Genomic DNA, 26,524 nt, shown 5'->3' with positions numbered 1-26,524 from the left:
TCAGCTCAATAGGGGAGAGGAGGAGGGCAGGAGGAGGCGTGATTGCGGCCAATATATTCCCAGTCCTGTCACTATATAGCCAGAGGAGATAATAAACCTGTGTCCGAAGAGCCAGATCCAATATCACCGACTGGCGGCTTCTAAGTGAGAAAATCCACTTGGCTTGAAAAGTTTTGAATGTAGTTGATTTCGTTACGTCTGCATTTAGATTCCCAGGAGTGATTAAGGATATTTACCTTTTGCCGCCCCCCCCCCCCCTCCCGTACTCATTGAAAGATCTGTAACTGTAAACCTAGTTAGACAGACTATAGGGACATATGCTGTAAAAAAAAATGAGACGTGCTTCCCCTATTCTCATGCAGTCTAGATCTGTTGACATTTCCCTCTTTGAGGGTTATCAGTTTATTTTACACCACAGCATTGCCCTCTTTCATACTGTAATTAGAAATGTACTGTTAAATCATTTGTGCTTGGCATTTTTTTCTTTTTTTTGCTCTGTCTCGGGTCTTTGCTGCAGCAGTGAACCGGAGCGAAGTGGAAGGGCTCCACCTTTAGGCCACCTTCGGCTGGAACAATTCAGTCCCGACTCCCTTCCACCATGGGGGGTCTTCTGGTCAACAATAGTGGAAGGGGTGGGACGGAGGGGGAGGGGGATGGAGCGTCCTCCCTCGAAATGAACCACATGACCCCCTTTATCTGTCCGCCTAGCAAAAACTAGAGATAAGTGGAGGGGTTGGGGGGATGCGCGTTCTCATTTCAGACCAACTGAGGGAACCGTAAAAGGGCTGCGTGCTTTGAGCCTGATCGCCTGCCTGCGGAGGAGCTGCCACCAGAGAGAGACGATTGCAGCCCGAGCAGCTTTGTTTCAGGTAGAGCCGGAACAGGAAAAAGCATGATGGGCACCATCACTATAACAGGTAAGGGAAACGCGCTATTTTAGCTTTATGTTTCTAAAGGAGGCGCAGAGTTCTGAAAATGAGAGATCATTCGGGGGGGGGGGGGGGGAGATAGAAAGCAGCCTTTTCTCCTTGGGCTGCAGGCAGAGAGGGGTTGGGGTGTGGCAGACCACGTTGGCTGGTCTTAACTCTTCCAGCGTGGTTAGAGAGGGGCAGTGGGATTTGCTGTACAAGAGTTGCTGCTAGATTATAGAAATGCCTTAACTCTGTTAGGGGAGAAGCGATTTTTTAACCAGACGAGAGATCTGGTAAACTGGAATTTTACGAGTTTTTCTTTTTTTTTTTTTAATTGTCTTTGGTTTTGCTGCACTTTGAGTACAATGGAAATGTCAGAATTCTCGACAATTAAAAAAATATGCGTAGACCATAATTTCTAATCTCCAGAAAGCCTGCTTCAGATCTCACGTAGCTGTTGCTGAAGGTTGGGGGAATTTCGCATCCTTTTAACTGCTGCTAACGTCGCCTAAAACAGCACCCGTAAGGCCAGAAATTCCTGCGGTGACAGGGATGAGGCTCTGGTCCTGGACCCTGAAGCGTCTCCTACTCCTGAAATCCCAGTAGTTAATCGTCGCGCCTTGGTTTGGGTGTTTTACAAGCTTTTGTGACCCCAGTCTCTTCCCATCAGCTGCTTTTCATTCCAGCTGCCAATCGTGTCAATGATTAAAAAAAAAAAACCCCAAACAAAACAAACACAACCCCCCTCTAACTATAAACCATTTTAAAGGAAGCCATCTGCTAGAAAGTGCAGCTGGCCGTGAAGCAGCAAGTCTTCCCCTCCCCCCCCCTAGGCAGGAATGCGACGGAATATAATTTATGAAAATCGCACTTTATATGAGCGTTTGTTAAAGGTCTACCCTACTATAAAGTTGGATCGTAGACTAACCTTGGTGTATTTACACCATGCTCTAGCCATAGTCTGCTAACTGCACCTTATAGCTTATAGGAAGAGTGACTGAGATCTGTTCGAAACTGGGGTTTCCTATCAGCACCGTCTTTTGGGTGTGTTCTTGGCCGCATACACTTTAATCCAGACTGGTAATATCTGGCCCTCCTTTTCCCCATACTGGTGGCTACTACTAGTTTTCTGATTGCAGCTACCTCTCTGTACTGGGCTGTCCATGGAACTTGATGCTCAAGGAGAGAGAGAGAGAGTCGCATATGCCTGGCCCCAGCCCAGCCCCAGATCCAACCCCCCACCGGGGGATATGTGAATTGCTCAGTGCTTGGACTCTGATTTTACTAAACGTGTCTCACCTTCACTCCCTGCACCATAGAAGGGCAAATAAGCCAGGCCAGACGTTTTAAGGTGGAAAAACATGAACTGGCTACTGAGCAATTTTCATATTTCCAATAAACCTTGTTTTCTAAAAGGCTTGCTTTTGCATGTTTTTAAGATCCGCCCTAAGGTGCTTGCAGAACACATTGATGACCTCAGGATAGCTGAGGATGTTCTGTTCTCTTGGAGCACAGTTTTTCATGGTCTGGTGTACATATTGCATCAGATTTTTTGCTCTCTGAAGTGAGGTGACGGATCATTTTGCACCAGAGCACTTTTTTTCTTGATCAGTTGCATTCTGCAACTATCTCCCATCACCCCATTACCTTTCAAGTCTTGTTCCATACAGGGCAAGTGTTTTCACTACAAATGAATAAATGAGCCTTTGCAAAGTTTTTTCTTTATTGAGAAGGTGTGCTTGTGGTTTACAATATGTCTTATTTCTGTCTCACAGTTGGCTTTCATGTTTTTCTTTTAAAACAAAAAAAAAAAAGTTCCAAGTATTTTATTTTGTTTTTAGTGCACTTTGCTCTTGCATTTTCAAAGTACCTGAACCTAGAAAGTTACAGTACCCTGTCACACAGCTGTTGAACAAATAGCTTCAGGCGTGTCTAAAACATAGCTGTTTTAGGGCCCTGGAACTGTGAGACATCTTTTTACATGCATTTTTAAGCATGGGTGCTAGGAACCGGTGTATTGGTCACTACTCCCTAAAAATTTAAAGTTGGGCATCCAACTGTACGCTCACCTTTTGGATTATATAAAGGGTGCTCAAATTTGGGCATAATCCTGAGATTCGCATGCAACTAAGGGCCAGATGCACTAAACTTAACGAGCAAGTAGTAAACTGTGGCATGCACTATAAAGGCTTCTCCGAGCCATTTTCCAATCACAGTAGCAGCTAACAAAAACGGAATGCAGATGATCCAAAGGCTATTATAATGAACAAGCCAAGTAATGTCGATAATGGGGCACTAATAACCAATTATTGATAATTGGCACCAGTTTGGATTTGTATGTTTATCTTGCTATGTGCAGTTCTATAAAACTGAATGTCCAAATCCCATGGCCGTGTAACCCCAAAGGGGGAGGGGCATGGGCGGGTCAAGGGGATTTGCATACAGTATTATAGAATAGTGCGGATGTGCACCCAAATTAGGCATCGGGAACTACACCTGGTTTCAGCAGGTAAAAGTCCTGGCACCCAAACTTGGACGCAGGAATTGGCGCTATGTATTAATCTATAAAGGACACAACCCACAGCCCCCTTTATAGAATAGCACTGGGTGCTGATACTTTCCAGCACCCAAATTTAGGTGCCATTTACTGAATCTAGTCCTTAGTGTGCAACAGGGTCGTAGCTAGGTGGGGCCACGGGGGCATGGGCCTCCACAGATTTAGGCCTGGCCCCCTCTCAACCCTCCGCTGCCAACCCTCCCCTGCCACTTTTGACCCCCCCCCCCCATGCCACCGCCGCTGCCACCAACCCTCCCCTGTCACCAGGTACCTTTGCTGGCAGGGGTTCTCAACCCCCGCCAGCTGAAGTCCTCTTCAGCACCGGTCTCCGGCGCGTTTGCTGATCTGTTTCTGTGAGTCTTGACTCCTGACGTCCTGCAAGTCATGTGCTGGACATCAGGAGTTGGGACTCACAGAAACACTGGCAGCAGCGGGGGAGGGTCAGCGGTGGAGGTGGGGGGGGGGGGTCGAAAGTGGCGGGGAGGGGGAGGCTAAAATGTGCCCCCTCACCTCTGGCTGTGGACCCCCCCCCTCCCGCCGAGGTCTGGCTACGCCCCCTGGTGTGCAAAGCTGTACATACAAGCAGAATTGTAGCCAGGCTGAGAGATTGGGGGGAGCAGAGGGCGGACCGCACAAGCGTGCACAGGCACATGTGGGTGTGACGGACTGGCAAGACCACATAAAAAATATAGGCGCTGGTGCCGTCAGAACTCTGCTTCTGTGGCGACCCACCTAGCTAAGCCACTGCATGAAAGTTATAGAATAAGGTCAGTTGCACGCGTAACTTAATGTAATAATTGGCACTAATAGGCACCAGCAAGCAGTTATGTGTGTAAGTGACTTTAGCTAGTATTCTATAAAATGTGCACGCAAAATCCATAACACACAACTGTAAGAGGGTGCGGACTGGGGAGGGGCATGTGCAGGACTTGTGCACACATGTTACAGAGTGCATGCAGTTATGCGCCTCGCTGCCTGCAGTTAGGCTTGCACCTAAAGTTAGGTGCGTGAACGGGGATCTGTGCTAGCATTCTATAATGGTGAATATGCACAGAACTCCCTATATAGAATTGACACTTAGTTCCCGAATGTTTGGCGCCTATTTGTAAGTGACATTTCTTGAATTTAGCAGTTAATTCAGTTCCAAGTCTTAGAGAATTTTCGTTTGTAGATGGCAGTTGAACTGGTTTTTGTGTTGGGCTGTATGACCGAGAGAAATTGCATTTTTGTTGAATTGTATTTGATAGCCAGTGTATGCATACTGGAAGGTAGGAGGAGTGTACTCCTTCCTTTTTCTCTCCTATATCTCCCTGTGATGAATCCACAGCAGCCCCGGTCCTGGGGCTAAAACCAAAACCCGGCACAGAGGTGCAACCTTTCCTGACTCCTGCGTACCTGCATGGGGAGTTTCCCAGCACCGTATGGGGGGAGCAGCATTCTGTGCCTGGGGAAACAAATCTTTAGGTGCTTGAGCACCCCAGTATTCAATAGACTTCTTCAGTGTTTTCAGGGAAGGGTCATTTTTGCACCCCAGTCATTTTGAAAAGTTGATTTCTATAATTCTGTGATGTCTGAACCATGATGACACAGGCTGATCCTGTACTCGGAGACCAGGCCATTAGGCACCTGACTATTACTACAGTAGAGGGCTTTCTAGTTCCCTAGTCCTGTAGACCAGTGTTTCCCAAGTCCAGTCCTGGAGTACCCCTTGCTAGTCAGGTTTTTAGGCTATCCACAATGAATATGCATGAAAGAGATTTGCATACAATGGAGGCAGTGTATGCAAATCAAGTTCATGCATATTCATTGTGGATATCCTGAAAATCTGACTGGCAAGGGGTACTCCAGGACTTGGGAAACACTGATCTTAGAACCACACCCCTGTCTCCTTTTTTTTTAGGATATCCATCATGAATCTTTTACCAGTTGTGAATACTCAAAGAAAAAAAAAGCCAGACCTGTCATTAGTCTCCCAAGGATTGAAGTTGAAGCCCCACCCCTCCCCACTGCATTGCACTTCATAAAAATAAATTTAAATAATTTTTCACATAGAAATGTCTGCCAGCCACCATTGTCATGGCTGTAGCCTTGTTTACATGTTCATTATACATCTTTTGTTTTGCAATGGCGTGTGATTGTTTTCTATTTCTTTGCATGTTGGTATTATTATAATTTTAAAGGCTACGATACCTGCTAAATTGCCAGCAGATATTCAGGTTTTTCCATGACAAAAAGCCATGTTCTTTGAGAGAGGATAATTCTATGGTCTTTTCCATCCAGGGTGCACTTAGGAGCACTAGCAAAATCATAGGATCCATCCAGGGATACGTAGTCGGATGTATGACAGGGGGTTTCCCTCATCTGTGTGTCTATGGGGAAAACTTTTAGATTTGCCTGTCCACTTGAAAGTCTGTGTGTGGTGCTTTTCATAGCATTCATTTTTCAGATGAATATATTTGAAATATTTTGCAAATTGATGTCCAGCTTGAAAGCCCAGCAACTTTGATTTCTTCTGGTTTCTTGTAACTTATTACTGGTCCCTGACTAAATTGAGACATGGCCTAAATAAGACTGGCATTCTGTCAACCAAACTACAGGTCATTTTAAATTAAGGTTGCCAGCTGGATCCAGATTTGTAGGACAGGATTATCCAGTCCTGGGTTTACCCTGCTGCATGTAGGGACTTGTTCTGATTTCCTCATTGCATTTCCTAAGTGGCTCCCAAACCTGGTCCTGAAGGCACCCCATCCAGTCAGATTTTCATGATACCCACAATGAATATTCATGACAGAGATTTGCATGCACTGCCTCCACTGCATGCAAATCTATCGAATGAATATTTATTGTGGATATACTATAAACCTGACTGGCTGGGGTGCCTCCAGGACCACTTTTGGGAATCACTGCCCTAAGAAAAGCACGACTACAAGTCCCAGCATGCATTGAGGTAAACCCCAGACTGAATCAGCCCTGTCCTGTGAACCTGGATCCAGTTGGCAGCCTTATTTTAAATATACTTGAAAAATATTGTGATCTTCCAGTATGATATACTGTGGCCCTAAAATGTTCAATGTGAATTAAACAAATATCAGAAAGAGTCAGCTCAGGTGGCACATGCCATTCAGAAGGTCCTGTGTGTAATCCTTGAATTGGATCTTCTGCTCACTGGGTTGAATGGGGCTGGGGATGCTGTTGGGTCAGGGCATTATGGTAACAGTGTAAGACTAACACCTAGTGGTGTGATTCAGGGCCTATGATTGAAGGGTTTCAGAGGAAGCCCTAATGCATGGCCCCCTGACCTAGGACCATCACTGCAGTGACTGGAGTCGGTATACTGGAAGGGTGATATAAAACAGGGGGGGAAGATCCTCAGGGATTTGCTTATGGTGTTAGATTCCAGCCAGTGCGGTAAATAAGTAGCTGGCAACAAATAAGACTGGGATAATGGAGTAGCCTAATGGTTAGTGCATCAGCTGGTGAAGCAGGGGAACTGGGTTTAATTCCCACTGCATCTCCTTGTGACTCTGGGCAAGTCACTTAACCCCCTCCATTGCCACAGGTGCAAAATAAGTACCTGTATATAATAACATAAACCACTTTGATTGTAACCACAGAAAGGTGGTACATCCCATCCCCTTTTTTTTCTTTTAACGATTCATCCGTGCCAGTAGTGCTCTTGTGGGACACCTATGTGAGAAGTCTAGAAAGGCATGTATTTTAAGCCTATTTCTTGACACCATAGTCTTTATAAACATAGACTCACAGAACCAGCCCAACAATGCGCAAATGCTGACGTACACATTTACATCTGCTCTGAAGGAGGTTGTACACTCGCATTACAACTTTACCCTCTCTCCACTTTAGACTGTTTCCTCAGGAATGCCTACATGTAGATCTTACAACAACAGGTGTGGACTTCCATCGTGCGCTTTCTGTTGGAGTCACCTACCTTACTTTTATGCGATATCAAGTCTAGAGTTAAGGCTACTCTTGCCGTTCGCTGTGCCAGGGTCTTCCAAATGGTCGCTGCAGGATTTGCCGACACCAATTAAGACATCGCCGTGGGAAATGGCTGACCTGTTGGAGCCGATAATAGCTCAGCTGTCGCAGGTGAAGATGCTCTTGCATTATAGTGTCACTGGCATGTCAGAACTGAGGACTGAAATCGCTAATATTGGAGTTCAGCTGCAGTCCTATGGGGAACAGCATGCAGCCTTAGTTGGTCGGGTTGCGGAATTGGAGGAGGAAGTACAGTGCATTCAGGAGGAGCATATGATTATCTCTTCATTGCAGAAGCAGCTGGAGGAGGCTAATAATTGAAGTCAGAGGAGTAATGTGCGCTTGCATGGTTTGCCGGAAGGTGTGGAAGGCCCCAGTCGTGTTGAGTTTATCCAGTCGGTGATTCCTTAGCTGCTGGGTATCACATTTAAGTTTTTGTTTGAGGTGGAGCATGTTCATCAGGGTCCTGTACAGAAGCCGTTATCCTTTAAAGACTCAAGACCCTTCGTGTTCAAGCTGCTGAGGTATTCACAGTTGGAGATACTTACTTAGGCAAGGATTGTCCCATCGCTGTTGTGGCAAGGCAGAAGGATCACTTTTCAGCCAGATTTGGCTCCTGCAACAGCGCAGAGAAGGAAGCAGCTTTTGGCATGTCCACAGTTGAAGCAGTTGGAAGGACGGTTTGGTTTATTTTATCCAGCAAATATGCGGGTTACCTTGCATGATCAGACTCGTAACTTTGAGGATCTTGAGGCTCTGAGGAAATATCTTGCTGAAAAGCCCCGTGACTTTATGATTGTGTAATGTTTAATTTTTATTGCAAGTTAATGGGTTTTATCACTGATATGCGTGTATGGGTGACAGTAATTGTTGCAGTTGGTTTCAGTTATAATGAGAGAGAGTGGATGCTTGTTTTTACTTAGTAGGGTTGCTGTTGCTGAAGTCTGGGAATATGTATGTGTGGAATGGCTGGAGCTAGATTTGAGTGTGGAAAGGTTGGTGTGTGTGGGGGGGGGGGGGGGGGGGGGGGTAGGGGGATTGTGTTGGAGCCGGGGTATATGAGAGGAGTGAGAGTTCAGGCTGTTGGGCTATTGCTGGTTGGTAAAATGTTTGTATTCGGGTATGCCTAGTGAGGGGTGGGGGGCTACTTAAAGTTTATTCCCTCATTATTAATGGTATGAATCATCCTATTAAGCGAAAGAAAATATTAGTGCACCTGATGAGAACAAAAGCGGGTCTCAGTTGTATTCAGGAGACTCATCTTACAGCTGTGGAGTCACTGAAACTCAGGGTAGGGTGGGTGGATCAGTGCTATATTGCTTCACCCTTAGGTTTGGAGGAGTGCCTGATGGACAGCAGTGGGTTGAGATCCTGGGGAACCAGGATCAGTTCCCTCTGCAGCTCCATGTGACTCTCTGGGCAAGTCAGTTAGCCCTCCTTTGCCCCAGGTACAATGTATAACTTAGATTGTGAGCCCATTAGGGACAGTGCAAAGTACCTGTAATAGAAATTGTAAATTGCAGTCACCTCAAGGATCACTTGCAGTATATCAAGTGCTGAAAATAAATGAAGAAGTCCATGGCTGCAGCTTTGGTGGCTAAAGCAGCAAAAGTTCAGGCTTTGGAGCATAAGGTTGAGCTGCAGGGCGTTGTGTTATGCTGTGTATTTGTGTGGGTGGCCAGGAGCTTGTGTTGTTTAATATTTTTGCTCTCACTGGAGATTCACACCTTTTTATTGAGTCTTTGACGCAGGGAGCTAAGGAGGTGGTGTCTTCAGACATCATTATTGTAGGGGAGCTTAACCAAGTTTTGGATCCCTTTCTGGATTGTCAGCCATGTAGTAAGTACCACCTTAAAATTAAGGATGTGGTGGTTTTGCAAGATATTTTGGGGTTAGTGGATCCCTGGAGGGTTATGAATCCTTCTGGGAAGTACTATTTCTTTGTCACAGGTTCATCATTCATTGTCGTGTTTTGATTATTTTTTACATTTCTAAACCATTAATGTTGCGTGTGGTCTCTGCTCTGCTACTATAGATAACATAACATTTTCTGATCCTGCGGGTCTAGGTCTTGTGTTGTGTGGTTTGTGTGAGCAGCATACTCTTTTGTAGAGGTTTAACAATTCATTGCTGAGGGAGAAGGAGTTTCATCATTATGTTAAGGCACATGTTGAGGATTTTTTCTTTCATAATTGTCGTAGCCTGATGTCAGAAGTCCTAACCCATCTAGCCCCAGAAGGGGGTCATGAGGTGCACCACTTCCACCTTGGTCCCCCCTCCATCCCTGGAGCCTGTGGAGGAGGAGAAGGGGAAGGAAAAGGTGAGGGAGGGTCCTTGGCAGGGCCAGTCTTAGGCAGAGGCGACCAAGGCGGCTGCATAGAGCCCCGTGCGGCGCGCCTCAACTCTGCCTCGCCGAGCCCTGCTTGCTCGGACCGCATCATCATGATCGCTCCGCTCCCGCCACCGGTGCCCCCCCCCCCCCAGCTGAGCCCGCTGTCAGCTCCATAATCTTTTCAATGGGGTTGGGGTGGGTGGGGCTAGGGTGGGGGCCGGGCTAGGATGGGGCCCCACCAAATTGATCTGCACAGGGCCCCGCACTTGCTAAGACCGGCCCTGGTCCTTGGGTCCTGTGCCTCTGCTTGAGGACATACTAGAGCCTGGAGGACAATAGCAGCAGGGGACAGACACAAGACATTTTGTCCCATATTCGCCCTTGCAGCTGCTGACTCCACAGGACCAGGACAAACCCCATCCTGTGGACCGTTGTATCAATGCTGAGGCTCCTGAGTCAGAGTACTTGCATGAAGTCCGGCAACAGTTCCAATCCTTTTGTGCACATTCACCACATCATGGGCCTAATAGTCAACACCATGGAGAAGATGAATGTGGAGATCCATGCCCTCACAGAGGCCATGAGGCAGCTACGATCTGATATATCTCTGGTTCCATCTCAGTTGCTCCCCCCCCCCCCCCCCCAAGCAAACCAGCATCCAGTCTGCCAAATGCAAAGTACAGAGTCCCACAAATGAACATCTGTTTATTTTACATCATTTTATATGCTGCACAAAGTCAAAAGTTATTGAGTCATAATTTCAGGACTGACATGTCATTTATTTTGTTATGAACAAATGTTCCATATTGGATGTAATAAGTGACCAAAACACGTTCCATTTTTTGAATCCAGACACACCCTGGGAACAAAGGGATCCCATTTACCTCTTTCCCCCCCCCCCCCCCCCCCCCCATGTACAATTAATAACAAGAAACAGTGTCCCCATCATTAAAAAGCAGTAACTATTTACAAGCCAGTAAAACCATTTCCCACCCACCATGAAGAAATCCAAAGCCCCCCCCCTTCCCAGTCCCCAATTCCCAACAAAAAAAGCACATTTTGATTACTGCAGTAGGCTGAGGGTTTTTTTATTTCCACTGCAGCGCCTTGTGACTCTGCACAAATCACTTAACTCTACAATGCCACATTACCCCAGATACCAAAACTGATTGTGAGCCCACTACAAGTAGAGAAAGTTCCTGTACATAATTTATGTAAACCACTTTGGCTATACCTGAGAAATGCGATATATCAAGTGCATTACCCCATAACCCCCCCCCCCCCCCCCAAGCTGTGCTACACTGTAATCAGAAGTGGTCCCAGAAATCTTCTGCTCTGCTCCCTTGTGGGTATTCTAAGAGACAGATTAAAAAGACTGAGGCCTTATTTTTCAAATTCAGTATTTTGTTCTTTAGCACAATCCTTAGTATTGTCCAAGTTTGATTATTGTAATGCTGTTTACTCGGGTTTGAAAATCTCTCATCAAAACACTTCAAACAGCCGAGAACACTGCGACCCATCTCGTATGCATAGGGTTACCATGTGGCTCCAATGGAAGCAAAACCCGGACTGGATCAATGTGTCCTCTTTTTTCTGGAGCCATATGGTTAACCCTATGTATGCATAGCCCCTCGGTTTACCAAATCAGCCCCTCTTTTAATCAGGCTTCCTGTAAAAGCAAGAGTCACCTTTAAACTGTGCACCCTTATTTATCAAATTTTGTTTGGTCTTCTACCTGATTATATGGAACATTTGCTGCAATTACCATCACGCAATGCCCATCCTGCGTCGAGAGACTTATCAACTTCTCCATTTTCCGAATTGTAAGAATCTCCATTACAAATCAATTCATGATGCCAGTTTCTCATACCAAGCTACTAATCAATGAAATTCCCTCCCAAAGTTAATTAGGCATGTTTCTGATTTACCTAAAATTTTGTAAATTGTTGAAAGCATTTTTATTTAGTGAATTCCTTGCCACTGTTGACCATTGTAATTCTCTTAGCAAGTTTGTTATTTTCAAATGAGCCATTGCTGCTATGATGTTATACCTCTTTATCCCAATAGATCAGGTTAAATATGGCTAACGACTTACTGTAATTAACTGTACAAAGGGTGATGCAGGGCAAGTATGTTCAGTGTGAATAAACGTGCATAAGAAAAAAGAGAAAGTATATATACAGTATTTGTATACAATGAATGGTGCAACTATTTGAACACTGATGCATATTATTGATTAAAAAAAAAAATATATATATATATTTTTACTTTTCATTCTTATGCCCGTGTATTCACACTAAACAAACCTGTCCTATATATGTAAGTATTCTGTATTTACTTTTTAGAAATTGAGTTTGTGCTTGCTAATTTTTATGTATTATATCTTATTAATTATTGGTTATTAAGAAATTTTTTTAAATGTATGTTTTACCCTTGACGCAGCCTGTGAGTGAAAGATGGCCACGTCGGGTAACTGTTCAATAAACCATTTCTCTTTTTATTACTGATCTGCTTTGTCTATTTACAGTTATATCAGTCTGAAAGTGCTGGTATATTGACGAGCATTGATGGGTTTTTTTCTACCATTAAGGCTCCTAGTCCAATGCAGCAGTTGAAGGACAGTTTGGAGACTCTAATTGCAGCTACTGAGGTTTAGGTTTAAGTGTTTTAAAGCTAATAAAACATCTGGTTTCGATGGTTTTACTGCAGAATTTTTTGCCTTATTTTAGGCTGAACTTACTCCCCATTTACTGTCATTATTTCAGCTCTTCTTTACTAAGGTATTTATGTCTGGGACAATAACTGAGGCACTAATGATAGTCCAAAACTAGGTAGGGATGCTTTGGAGGTTACCAATTATAGGCCTGTTTCTCTAATAAACTTAGATGCAAAAATTTACATTAGGGTTTTAGTAAATTGTTTGATGGATCCTTTGCTGCAGATAATTCATCAAGACCAAACTGGGTTTCTTTGTAATAGATATTCTGCTAATAATACCAGACTTTGTTTGCATCTCCTGCAGTTGGCCAAAACTCTAGTGTCCTGCCTTCTTGGTTTCATTGGATGCCGAGATGGCATTTGACAGGGTCAAGTGGCCTTGTGTGTTCAGTGTACTGCAATGGTTTGGATTTGGGGAAAATTTTGTGCGGATGGTACATTTGTTATAGACCCAACCTAGTTCTAGGCATTATGTTAATTATCAGTTGACAGATTCTTATAAGCTCCATAGGGGAACTAGGCAGGGGTGTTCGCTGTATCACTTGTTGTTTAACTTGGCTCTGGAACCCATTGTCTGTGCTATAAGGCAATCCAAGTATATTGTGGATCTTATGGGCCACATGAATATAAGTTGTCTGTGTATGCTGATGATGATCTGATGTGCTTAACCAATCCCTGTTCAACAATCCCTTCATTATTACAACTAATTGATGACTTTGGGGAATTTTCTGGGTACAAGATTAATTGGGCTGAGGCTACTAAATGTATACTGTACTAGGCACATGATATCTGCTTTTTCATTTCAATGGGGCATAACTGGTATGAAGTACTTGGGTATTGTGCTTCTGCCTGCCTTCACTGATACGATTGAATGTATCAAGCATTGTATCTTGCAGCAGGTTAGAGCTGTGTGGTTGTTTGGTCAGCACTGTAGTTAAGTTGGTGGAGGCGGTTAGAAACAACAAAGATGTTTTTGGCTCCAATAATTATGTACACTATGTGTAGATTCCTGTTTTTTTTCTCTGCGGACTTTTATAAGGAAATAAATTATTAACTGGTTTTCTCTGGAACCGCAATTGCTTTACTGATCTTGCAGGGAAGAAAACAGGACGGCGGAGTTAATTTTCTGTAGTTCATAACGATTGTCTTTTTTGTCTAGACAGGGTCCTTGGGTGGGTGGGTGGTTCCGATTTTCAACTGTTGCCTTCGTGGTTTCAGTTACAGGAGTCACTAGTTAAGCCACTTCAGTTGAAGTATCTGCTTGAAGCAAGTTTGCCATTGCGGTCAAAGGATAATTTGATCCTCACATCAACATTGTCATCGTTACAGACTCTGGATGCGAGGTTGCTACCTGCTACCAAAGACAGTGGACTCCAGGTCGGCATCTCTGTGGGGTTGTCCTCATCTCCGTGTGGCTGGGAAGCTGTTGTTTTGGGATATATGAGCTCAGAAAATATTTGGACAATAAACCATCTTATGCATGGGCAGTGTTTGAAGTCATTCTCTGAGCTCAGGCGTTCTTGTGGGTTCCCATTCTCACAGTGTTATAAATGGGTCCATCTCATACACACTCTTAAGACCTGGAAGAGTGATTCTGGTGTTGCTTCTTGCTGCCTAAGAAATCTTGACTTTGTGTGGGGCATCAGAAAGGCTTTGGCGTCTGCATTGTATAAGCTGGTGCAGTTCTCAGAACTGAGTTCTAGATCCTCTTCCTTATGTCAAATCTGGGGGAAAGAGGCTAGTGGGTAAATTTCTGGATTCAAAGCATTTGTAGTCCTGCGTCAGCCTCAATAACACAATCTGATTTTCCTTGCACACAGAGTATTGTGGACGCGTGTCTGATTTCATCACATGGACTCGAGCATCTAATCTTTGTTGGTCCTGTGCGTCTTCTATTTGTACACTTGATCGTATGCTTTTTTTCATGTCCTGTTTTGCCATTTTTGCAACAGGTATGGCAGAGGATGAGTGCTGTTTTCCGGTTTCATCTCCCGTTATCCAATGCTATTATATTATTTGGACCCCCAGATGAATTAATCTGTTCGCAAACTGGCAAGCTGTACTATCTTATGATTATTGTTGCCTTTCAAGAAATTCCGAGGGGACGGAAGAATGCATCTATGTTGAATGTTACTTTCTGGTGGAATTCTGTTTGACAGTGATATAAGTTTGAAGCAATAGCTGTGGAACGTGTGGGGCGCTATGACAAGTTTTGTAGTGCTTAGGCTCTTCTTTGTCGTCATTTGGGATTAATAGATTAACCTGGTGTTGTGTTTAATCTTTGGGGAGGGGGGTTGGGTTGGGGATCACACCATCTGGCATTGTTTTTGAACTTTGTTTAATTGCTGGTTGTAAATGGATTAAAATAATAAAGCTGTGAACTTTAAAAAAAAAAAAAAAAACCCAATCATCCATTCCTAGCTCTAGTTAGGTTTTCTGGGAGCTCCAATTTGTGAAGAGTAATGAGTAATTCTAGTTGCCTGAAGGGCAGTGACCTGCTGACTCCATCTTACTAGTTGGTTCTCCATATTCACCAATGTCCCCTTGTGGCCCTTGAGTTTAACTGTTATATCTTTAGTCAATTTACATAACAATTGACCAAATGTCTGTCAAAGGTGCTATTTTTGTAGAACCTGCAGTAGTACCTTGAAACTGACCTACGCCCTTTTTAGGTGGCAAAACCACTGGTGGTAAAGGGGCATGAATAGAAGCACATGCTTGTTGTACTACAGTATCAATCAAAATCATAGATGTTCCCTGGGAAGTTGCAACTCTGTGACCAGTCCAGCCTGGGCCAGATACTTCTCCACATTCCTCTGTTGTATGTTCAGTAGCCCCAGGGCTCTTGAAACCATTTCTATGGCTTGGAGAGCCATCAAACAATGGATCTGGGTTTATCACCAGATTTAAAAATGTCATGCTCAGTAAAAGGATTTGCACACAAAACTGTCTGAACAGTAGGTGAGGAATGGGGGAGGGCATACACATGACTGTCCATAGGGCCTTGAGCAGTATTCTTCCCAGCACATACAGCCTTCCTCTTACTCACTGATGGCTGAAGGTGAAGAATCTCTCCACCATTGGCCCTCTTATAGGAACTCCTAAAGGGCATGGATCCTTTGGTGAATCCCTTAAGGTGCATGTCTGTAGCCACTCGCCACAGTCCACCAGCATTTTAAGCATCCATTGAACAAAGTCAGTGCATTGAGCGGCAGGGCTTGATGCAAACAGCCTTTTTCACCACCTCTGGCTGTTGATTGTCCCACCACAGTCTTCTCCTGCCCTACAGATTAGCACTACTGAATTCTCCGGTATATAAAATTCTGTCTGCCAGGGAAGCAGCATTCTAGACTTCTCTCAGTGTACAGCTTTGCATTTTCATTGTTTACTGATTATTTTCATTATTACCGATACTACTTTTTTATATTCAGGTAAATTGTTGTGCTTGTATTTATTAGAGATTAAACATTTTAAAAATGGATTATATATACCAATTCTACAGAAATAACAGCAAATAAACATCATATAACATAATTTGTTTTCAAAAAGACAACAATGGAGGATTAAGTGACTTGGCCAATATCACAAGGAGCCGTGGTGGGCTTTGAAAATTGACTTTGCAGATCACTAGTCTGCTCTTGTAATCATGGCTACTATCTTTGCAGACTGCATTAAGTAGTTTGGAGAAGGAGCCTTGCGTGGTCTTGCAAGCTAATAAACTGGGCCATCTTTGGATTGATATCTTGATCCAATAAAAGAGATGACAACCAGCACAGAATCCAGATTTCGCTCGGGTCAATATGACCACTAGAACTATGTTCTGTGCTTGTTAAATCAACAATGTGAAATAAACATGAACATTAAGAAACAAGCAACATTTATATCTTCATCTTGACTTTGATCAAACAAAGTGCAAGTTAACAGAGGAAAAAGTGCAGATGCTGCAAAAGCCGCACTTCTTAGAGGCTTGGGGTAATCAGTACAATTTGGGATGTTAGGATTTTGGGCGTGTGTGACATCTCTGATGGATTTAGAATGTAGAGAATTTTTGGAAGAAGTCCAGAGAAATGTTAGAAATCCCAGAGGAGAACCAACTAACTCCAGATGTCTACATGGTTGACTGAAGCACAAGTAGCGCTTCAGAGTTAACCACTTCAGCTCAGCAGTCTCTTTTTTTCCTTCTCATTCAAGTTTTTATTTCGTCTTCTTTTATTTTAGGTTTTAGATTTTAGATTCATTAGTTTCTCTCATCTAAGGGACCCAAGTAACTGAAATGTGTCAACCCTACCAACATGCTACAGGAAAGAAAACTTTAGGATGGACAGATTTCAAGAATTCTACTTGCAAGCTTGCCAAATGAGCCCCAGAGAACAAAAGCAGGCCAAGTCCACTCTGTTACCATGGGAGATAGTGGTCATCGTAAGTTGTGAGGTCTACATTTCAGAAAAAGAACAAGCAATGCCTGAATCGGCTTTCATCTGTAGGTATGGACATGGCCCGATTTTTGTTTTAGGCCACAGGGGCTATGAGTCAGTGCATAGCTGAAGTAATACAAAAAGAGCACATGGCCTGCTTTTGCTCTGAAAGGTTTAAATGTGATCAGCCTTTAGAGCAGGGCTTCCCAAACCTGTCCTGGGAACTCCATGGGCAGCTGGGTGTTCACATATACTGAGTCTTCATTGCATGTAAAACAATCTCTTCCATATTCATTGTGGATATCCTGAAAACCCAGCTGTCCGTGGGGCTCCCAGGACAGTTTGGGAAGCCTTGCCTTGTATGTGACCTGAGTGTAGGCATGCTTGGGGGAGGAGTTTGGGCGGAGCATGAGTTGAGTCACTAGGTATGCACATACGTGTATACTTCGGCCACATACATATACACCAGTATACCAGCTCCCGAGTACATCCACATTTTAGCTGTGATTTTTTTTTCCTGCTTTTGTGCTCCACTCCCTGGTGACTAAGGGGTCCTTTTACGAAGGTGCGCTAATGGATTTAGCACACGTTAATGATTAGCATGCGCTAAATAAGACGCCCATTATATTCCTATGGGCATCTTATCATTTAGCACATGCTAATCGTTAGCGTGCAATAAATCTGTTAGTGCACCTTAGTAAAAGGACCCCATGTGTCTTTATAAAATAGGCTTAAATTGGACACCCACTTGACTTCTGACCTAGATGTTATAAACTGACCCTCGTTTGAAGCAATTCTGTAAGTGGGCGCCTCCTTCTAGGTTCCCCCGATGCCGCATGGTGAGAGCTTATTCTTTAATGCCATCTGGGTGCCCAGATTCTGTTATAGAATCCAAGCACAACCCTAAATTCAGCAAGGGTGCAATAACTGGGATACATGTCCATATCCCAAATCCCCTTGCTTTTTGTACTAGGCCACTTACCTGTTCTCTTACAGATTAGTGCTTATGTGCATAAGTGCTCATTTATTTTGTGCATATACCCATGCAGAGGGGCATAACACCCTTGAGTGTCTTGTTATGGACTTGTCCTGTGTGTGTACACAGACTACAGTACACTGGATTAGTCTTCAGACAGGACCAGTAATATAATAGATGCTTGGATTACCTCGGTAGTGCAGGTGGGTAATACAGCAATAGTTCATGGTTTAAAAACCTTTCCAGTAGGTCTTTTGATATAGGATGGTGGTATCTGGCTCAGAGCTGAGGACTTTGCATCCCAGCTTTTTTGAGAAAGGGCATCATTGAGCTTCAAATATTTCCACTGATAGGCAGGATCCTGATCCCGTGTTTCGCTGCCAGGGGGGGGCGACACCTTTGACAGAGATGCACTCCTGGTTTGCAGTGTGACATTTGTGCTTAGGTGTGTTCACTTTCGTACCTCGCAGAACACTGTTCACCAGGGGCAGACTGACTAGTCTGGACCCCTTGGCTCTAAAGGTCATAGGCCCATAACCACCTATCAAAAATTATTAAAATAGATGGAAGCTAGGGGAGAGTGGGCCCCCTACTGTTGTGGTCCCTCGGGTACAGCCCTATTGTCTCAATGGTCGGCTTGCCCCTGCTGTTCACAGTTCTTTAGCCCAGAGGTGAAACAGTGCATTCCTCAGATACTGATCTAGCACAAACAGGAAAATGTAGACCCTGCTGTCTTTCAGAGAAAAATCCCAAGCTTGTGTGCAGATTTTATTATTTCTTTCTGTTTTGTCTCCAACCAGTTAGGCAATTAAAATATGCTCCCTGGGCATGCGGGGAGAGGAAAGAAAGATTATGATGCTTGTTAGAATAGATCTGGAATTATAGCGGTGTGGAATGTGCATGTTCCTGAGGTTGCAAATTTGAACATGCAAATAGAGATCCATGTTTTCATGGCCATGATACTTTACCGTGTTTACCTCCTGATTTCAGAGCTTGTGATACTGTTCTCATCTGGGTCAGGTTGCACAGTAGAGATTAATGAACCGTGCCAGAAAGTGTACTTAATGTGCCTGGTTAGTCAGAACACACATGGAGTGGGGCACATTTTATTCTGTGGCATGCGGTTGTCAACACTTCACTGGGCTCTGGGTGATGTCATAGATTTGGCATGGAGCTCAAAGATCTATTCCCTTTTGTCTTCTTCTCTTTCTCATTGAAAAAGTGCATTTATTACCGAGTCGGTGTGAAATGAACTGTACACAGCTCTTGGATTGTTGATCTGAATCACAGCTGTGTAAGGTAGCCCCATGGGTCATTTGCTGGCAAATGTTGGGATCTTGGACCCCATTCAAACCCTGTGACACAACAATGGGATATAAATTACCATTCTGTTTAGTATTTTGTTCACCAAATGGAAACATACAACTTTCCAGCAGAAAAACTAGAGTCTGAGGAGACCTCCCCTGTTTTCCTGCTGTAGATTTTTCAAGATTCTGTGACACATTTGCATGAATTTGAATTATTTTGCATATTACATAATGCAAATTTATTTTGTATATTGAAAATAAGGAAGTGTTCCAGCCTTGTCTTGTGTCTGACTATTTAATTTTATTCCTTTTGGGAGTTGGTTTTTTTTTTATTTTTTTTTATTTGTAGGAACATTTGAAACACCAGTGTGGGGAGGAAAGAGCAAGGCATGCTGAAGGGTAGAAAGGAGAGAAGGATGGGGGATTGAAGTGAAGATAGTGAGACTGGGATTGGGGTTTAGGAGAAGGGAAGATCTCTTGTGCTTAATGATCTTTGTCTCTTTATATATAGCTCTCATGTGCTAGATGTATTTTACATTCTATACGATCTGCTCTGTGCCTTATCCTTGGAAATAGTGGAATATCAAATGAATATAAACAAAAACAGGAGGAGAAGGGACGATCAGGGATAGGCAGGCAGGTGGGATGCAGGTGACAGAAAGGAAGATTGGGTTGAAGCAAGAAGAAGAGAAAGCGAAAAGGGAGAATCTGGGATCTCGGATCTAGAGAAGGAGAGCAGAGAAGGGGGTCCTTCCCCTGCCTCAGCCCTTGTCCCCCTCTCATACCTTCTCCCTACCTGTATCATTAACTCCCTCTATCCCATTTCCACCCTGACTTTCTACTCCTTCCTCTCTTTCTACCCCTATTCCTTTTTTGCCCCCTTTCTCATATGCATATGTGATACCCACATCTTCCCTCTTTAACAGACACCCTACCTCACTTTCTTACTATCCCAACCCCTGTTTCTCAAAAACCTATCCAGCCCTTCTACTGTCAGCCCCAACTCCATTCACAACCTACCCAGCCCTTCTGTTCTCAGTTCATTCACAACTTACCCAGCCCCATTTCTCAAGAAAAGACCATAGCAAAACAAAAAATGTCCCCTGCATTCACAATTCCCCCTCTTACCCGTTGTGACTACATCTTGAGCTGTGTCCTTTTTTTCTGCCACCTGGGGATTTATTTTTGTTTATTTTTTGTTAAATTTGTACCCCGCGCTTTCCCACTCATGGCAGGCTCAATGCGGCTTACATGGGGCAATGGAGGCCCCTTAGCAACCCTTCCCCACTCCCCTGCCTTCGGTGGAGGAGGGAGGTGGCCTCCCTCCTCTTCCATCGGCACTGCCTCGAAAATGGTGGTATCCGGCCCTGCCCAGTGCATCCTGGGATGCGCGGGACAGTGTGAGAGGGGTGGGGAGGGGATTGACTCGGGGCACACTGGGCCACCAGGGCTCCATTCATGGGAGGGGAGGTTAGGTGACTGGAGACCCACTGCATCTCCAGCCCCCCCTGAACCTATGTCGGGGGGAGTGTCAGGGAGACTGGAGGTCTGCCGGACTTTCAGCCTCCGTGTCACTGGGGGGAGGGGGGTATTGAGTTGAGGTTTTTGTTCCTGCGGGGGGGCGCGGGCTGCTGCATTGGGGGGAATTGGGGGCCTGCTAGCATGCAAATAGGATTTGGGCATTCACAATGGAACAAAGCAAAAATGTCCAGGGCTAAAAGTTAGATGTTTTGGTCTAGACCTGTTTGTCATGCCTAAGTCACAAAAAGGTGCACTAAATGACCAGATGACCACTGGAAGGATTAAGGAAGTTCACCCCTTTCTCCCCAGTGGTCACTGACCCCCTCCCTCCTACCCCCTGAAAACAGATGACAGCTTCAGATGTTATGGTTAGTCCTATTAGAGCAGCAAGCAGGTCCCTGGAGTAGCCTAGTGGTTGCTGCAGTGCACTATAGAGAAGGGGACCCAGGCCCACATCCCACTTTAATTGGTACACATGTGGTTGATCCTGTGAGCCCTCCAAAACCTACCAGAGAGGAGCTGGCCACCCAGAATTATCCCCCGATATTCAGTGCTGGTGCCCAGACATTGCCTGGCACTGAATATCGGAGGAAAAATCTTGTGACTCTGGGCAAGTCACTTAACCCTCCATTTCCCCTGTTAAAAAATAAGTACCTGAATATATGTAAACCGCTTTGAATTTAGTTGCAAAAACCTCAGAAAGGCGGCATATCAAGTCCCATTTCCCTTTCCCTTTTATTACTTCATGAAAAGGCAGTTAAAAAGAAAGATGGTGCATCTCAGCAAGCAAAGTATTCCAAAGTTTTACAGAAGAATGTAAGAATTACCATCATGTTTGGCTGCCTATATGGTTGGCATGGTGGAGACTTGACAGCAGTGGCATAGCCAAGGGTGGGCCCAGGCCCACCCACTTTGGGCTTAGGCCCACCCAGTAGCACCTATGATGTGGCTGGCAGGAATCCCCAAGCCCCACCAGCTGAAAATTCCCAACAACTGTCCCTTCTGCATACTTTGTAAATAGCAGCCAGCAGTGAGCAGCAGCTGATAAATACTGCTCGCACCGGCCCCACAGCCTTCCCTCTGATGTATTTCCGCCTATGTGGAAACAGGAAGTTGCATCAGAGGGAAGACTGTGGGGCCAACATGAGCAGTGTGTTAATAGTTGCTGCTTGCTGCCGGTGAAAATCTGCTATTTAAAAGGTATGCAGGGGAGGGGGAGGGATGTTTGAGAGACCATATAGCATGCAGGTGAGAAGAGGGAGAGACCAAATCACTTGTGGGGCAAGGCGGAGTTCTTCTGCCCACCCATCTTGGCCCACCCAAAATAGGGTGTCTGGCTACGCCCCTGACAACCAGTGTTTAAGCATGAGTGGCTGGAGCCTGCACAGAATGGTGGACAGAGCTCTGGCCACTTTGTTGGGCAGACTGATTGGACCATGCAGGTCTTTACTGCTGTCAGTTACTGTGTGAACTACCATGACGATTTCTTTACTAACACCATCTGCAAAATAATAATTGTTGTATTTTTAGGCTGGCTTTCCAATTTTAGCTCAAGATGGTTTACAACATTTTTCAGTTACAAGTCCCTTCTTAACAGAGCTGACAATTTAATTGGGTATCTGAGGCAATGAGAGATTGCCCCTTATCTTTTTCCTATTCATCCTTTGCCCTTTATCTTTTCCTCCCATCTGTTCACCCCTCCCAATCTCTTTTCCTTTTGCTATCCTACCTTTGTTTGCCCAGACATGCTCAATTCACTTATTCCTCAAAACTCCACTCTCACTACATTTACTACAGCTTATAATATTCTATTTGAAGACTTTGTGATTGTAATTATTTACTATGTAAGCTGCATTGAGCCTGCGGTGTGTGGGAAAGCGCGGGGTACAAATGTAATAAATAAATACAGTAGCAGTAATCTGTGCTAATTGTGAGCAAGGGTTAATGCATAACAACATTTCACTAATATAACATGGTTGTTCCCTGCACTTACTGTGTTACCCTACTTTGGTGAATGGGTTTCTAAGTGACTCCCCTGAGGTCATAAGGGAATGTCCATAGGAGAGTGACTTCTGAATCCTGGTTTGCAGCTCATTTTGCAACTCGTTGTTCTAAACACTAGGCTACTTTTTCCCCTTGTTTCATGTCGGTAGAAAGGTCATGTGAAGAGGCTTGTGGCTTTGGTGCTGTGGACTCAGTCTGTGAGGATCTGAGGACTTAGGGACTACAGCATGCAAAGGCATGAATCATAGCATGGTAAGATTAGCTGCACATAATGGTGCCAACAAAGCTTGTATCAGTGAAAAAAATATATATATATGTTGGGAAAAACAGAGCAGACTACCAATAAAACCATTTTCACGAGTTGGGAGCACCTGTTCAGACCCCACAGTTGGAACTTAGGCCCAGATGCACTAAACGTTTTTCATCGTTAAATGAGCCCTTAAGGAAGAATTTCCAATCCTTTCCATGCACTAAAGCCTATTTTTCGACGGTAGTAGCAGCTAACGAAAACGGAATGGAGATGAGCAATTAGTGTGAAAACCCCATTGAAACGACATGCACTAACCTTTTCCGATTGCCTTTACGCAGGAAAAAGGCAGGAAAACTAACGAGAGGTCTGGACCTCTCGTTAGGACAGCTCTGTGCCAGGAAAAAGTGTTAAGTGAAAAAATAAACAAACTTTGAGCCAATCCCAGCGCATTAGCAGAGCTAAAAGCGCTGTGATTGGTCCAAAGGACCTCAGAAAACACATAAAAAAATAAAAATAAAAAAAGGATCGGGAGGGGGCAAGGGCGCTCATCAGGAGCGTCCTGTACGGACGGCCTTGCCCCCCCCCCCACTTTCCGCCGCTCCCCCCACCCCGAAAAAGCAAACTTCTAGAAGCCCCTGCCCCCCTCCCTTCCTCACTACTCTGTCACCTCAGCTCCGCCTCCCGACATCCTCCGTCCGTGCCCCGCCCCCTTTTGGGGTCGTCGCCGCCATTCCCCTCCTCCATCGGGCCCCCCTTCCTCTTACCGGGCCCGTGCAGCGCCTCTCTCCTCTGTCCGAAGGCGCTGCACGGGCAAGAAGAAAGCTGAATCAGCTGTTGCCTGCCTTCGCGATGGCGCGTCTTTCTCCTCCTGGGCCCGCCCCTGTCTGACGTCAGTAACCTACGTAGGTTACTGACGTCAGACAGGGGCGGGCGCAGCAGGAGAAAGACGCGCCATCGCGAAGGCAGGCATCAGCTGATTCAGCTTTCTTCTTGCCCGTGCAGCGCCTTCGGACAGAGGAGAGAGGCGCTGCACGGGCCCGGTAAGAGGAAGGGGGGCCCGATGGAGGAGGGGAATGGCGGCGACGACCCCAAAAGGGGGCGGGGCACGGACGGAGGATGTCGGGAGGCGGAGCTGAGGTGACAGAGTAGTGAGGAAGGGAGGGGGGCAGGGGCTTCTAGAAGTTTGCTTTTTCGGGGTGGGGGGAGCGGCGGAAAGTGGGGGGGGGGGCAAGGCCGTCCGTACAGGACGCTCCTGATGAGCGCCCTTGCCCCCTCCCGATCCTTTTTTTATTTTTATTTTGATTTGGGAGCCATGTGCTTGCGATTTGACTGTGTTTTGAACGTTTCTGGCATGCGCAGAGCAGCCAGCATAACGCATGGCTGCTTTGCGCATGCTTTACGAGCCGATTACCGACGGGGATTGGTGCATCGTTCTTTCCAATACCGCACCAAACTTTTTGGGGCTGTGTTTTTGGAGCATGCTTCGTTATTTTAAATTCGGTAAAGGTTTTAACGTTTCTGATTTTTTTACGTTTGCTTGATGCATCTACCCCTTAGTCAAAAGACTAGTTCTAGGCACTTGTTAGTGGTTTAAGCTTTTTATATTTAAGATTTCTAATGAAGAACACATGGTAAATACATTGTAGATGTACAATACATTCATAATTGTCATATTGATTTCATTATGGTTTTCTACATCCATATATATAATTTGTATGGAAATTCATCATGCCATTTTCAATTAGCATGACATTCAGCTACCAGACTATACTTCCAGATGCTCTTTCACCTGTCCCGCCTCCTTAATACCCTCTCCCTCCCCTTACAATTGCACAATTCACGTATTTGAGCTGTAAAACCAGTTTCAATATCTGTTTTTATACCTCAGTGAGCTGAAAGAAATTACTCATATGTTCTCAAACGTTTCCACTGTATCTACTATTTTATAGCAGTAAATTTTCTTAGGGTGCTGTAGGTGATATCAGGTTATACCAGGGGTCCTAAAATCCAGTCTTCGAGGTCCACAACCCAGCCTGGTTTTCAGGATTTCAACCATGAATATGAATGAGATCTATTTGCATGCAGTGGAAGCAGTGAATGCAAATAGATCGCATATCATTGTGGAAATCCTGAAAACCAGTCTGGGTTGTGGACCGTGAGCACTGGATATGAGGACACCTGGGTTATACCAGTACCTACAGAGTCTACTATCATTTACCAGTGTGTTGGGATTTATTCTTTGTGCCATTATGATTATTATTTACCACCATTTTTAAATGTGTTTCCTTTTAATGAGGGCTTCAAAAGGAAATCCTAGTAATGCCAGCGAACTAACAAAATATGAAAGTGCCAAACCCCTACGAGAAAAACTACACTGGCTCCCACTTAAAGAACGCATCACGTTCAAAATATGCTCCCTAGTTCACAAAATCATTCACGGAGATGCACTAGCCTACATGTCAGACCTGATAGACTTACCACCCAGGAATGCTAAAAGATCATCCCGCACATTCCTTAATCTGCACTTCCCCAACTGCAAAGGTCTCAAATACAAACAAATGCATGCGTCAAACATTACCTACTTGAGCACACAGTTATGGAACGCACTACCGCGCAACCTAAAAATGATTTACGAACTAACTAACTTCCGTAAACTACTGAAGACCTATCTCTTTAATAAGGCATACCATACAGATCAACAAATGTGAACATACACAACTCCTCCACATATATTCAGAACTGTCTTACAATATCTGCTTGTTATACTACTATCATGTTCTATCATTATCATGCTACCCAAGATCCTTCTGTTACACTAAATGTCTATTTTCTAATATATTTCCACCATTCATGTTGTATTGTAAGCCACATTGAGCCTGCAAAGAGGTGGGAAAATGTGGGATACAGATGCAATAAATAAATAAATGCCAATTTCGGAGCTTGGGATTTTTGGGCTTCTTATAGCAGAGTTGATCTGTACCTAGATGTATTTCCTTTGTGATCCTTTGTCTGTCATACCAGAAACTCCCCCATAGTTTCCATCCCAGAAAACAGTGTGATGTGTTAGCAACTGAAAGGAGCATTGTCACTCTGCCATCTGCTGCTTAAGTACTGCTGGGTAATCCGAGAGCTGAGTAGAGTATCAGTTTATCACACCTGGCTTAAAATCCCAGAACTAATGCATCAGCCCTGCTTCTCCCCTACTTTGCCTTGGTTCCATGCATTTCCACTGTTAAGGTAAATTAGTGAAAGTGTTATTTTCTGACATCTGAAAATGGCATGCCTCCAAATGTACAAACCTTGTAATAACAATAGGGAGAAAAGAGAACATAAACCATATTTCCAAAACTCTTCTCAATTACAAAATAAATAGCGATCTATTCTATTAATCAACTAAACAAATTTAAGTGCGCTTAGGCTTAACACTCAAAAATTAGGAGGAAAAAGCCTCAGAGCCAATCCTTTTACTTATTCATGTGACTAGGGTTTATGGGCATAAAAAAACCTCTATACAACACAAAATTAATACAACTA

General features: G+C 44.5%; 1 protein-coding gene across 2 annotated transcripts in view; it reads left to right on the top strand.

Annotated features, from left to right (window-relative positions):
- Positions 1-26,524, top strand: part of AKAP12 (A-kinase anchoring protein 12) — a 264,608-nt gene that overhangs the window by 202,626 nt on the left and 35,458 nt on the right. Inside the window, exon 1 of one of the 2 annotated variants that reach the window (XM_030198479.1) lies at positions 699-917. The exons of the other annotated variant lie outside the window; for it this stretch is intronic. Within the exon in view, the coding sequence (XP_030054339.1) occupies positions 893-917 (25 nt within the window). The 5' untranslated portion in view covers positions 699-892. Of the gene's footprint in view, positions 1-698; positions 918-26,524 lie in introns of those variants that run through there. 2 annotated transcript variants of the gene reach the window in all.

Source organism: Microcaecilia unicolor, chromosome 3 (genome assembly GCF_901765095.1).
Source record: "Microcaecilia unicolor chromosome 3, aMicUni1.1, whole genome shotgun sequence".
Lineage (NCBI taxonomy): Eukaryota > Metazoa > Chordata > Amphibia > Gymnophiona > Siphonopidae > Microcaecilia > Microcaecilia unicolor.
The sequence above is the reverse complement of the archived record's forward strand: the minus strand, read 5'-3'. Positions and strand labels throughout refer to the sequence as shown.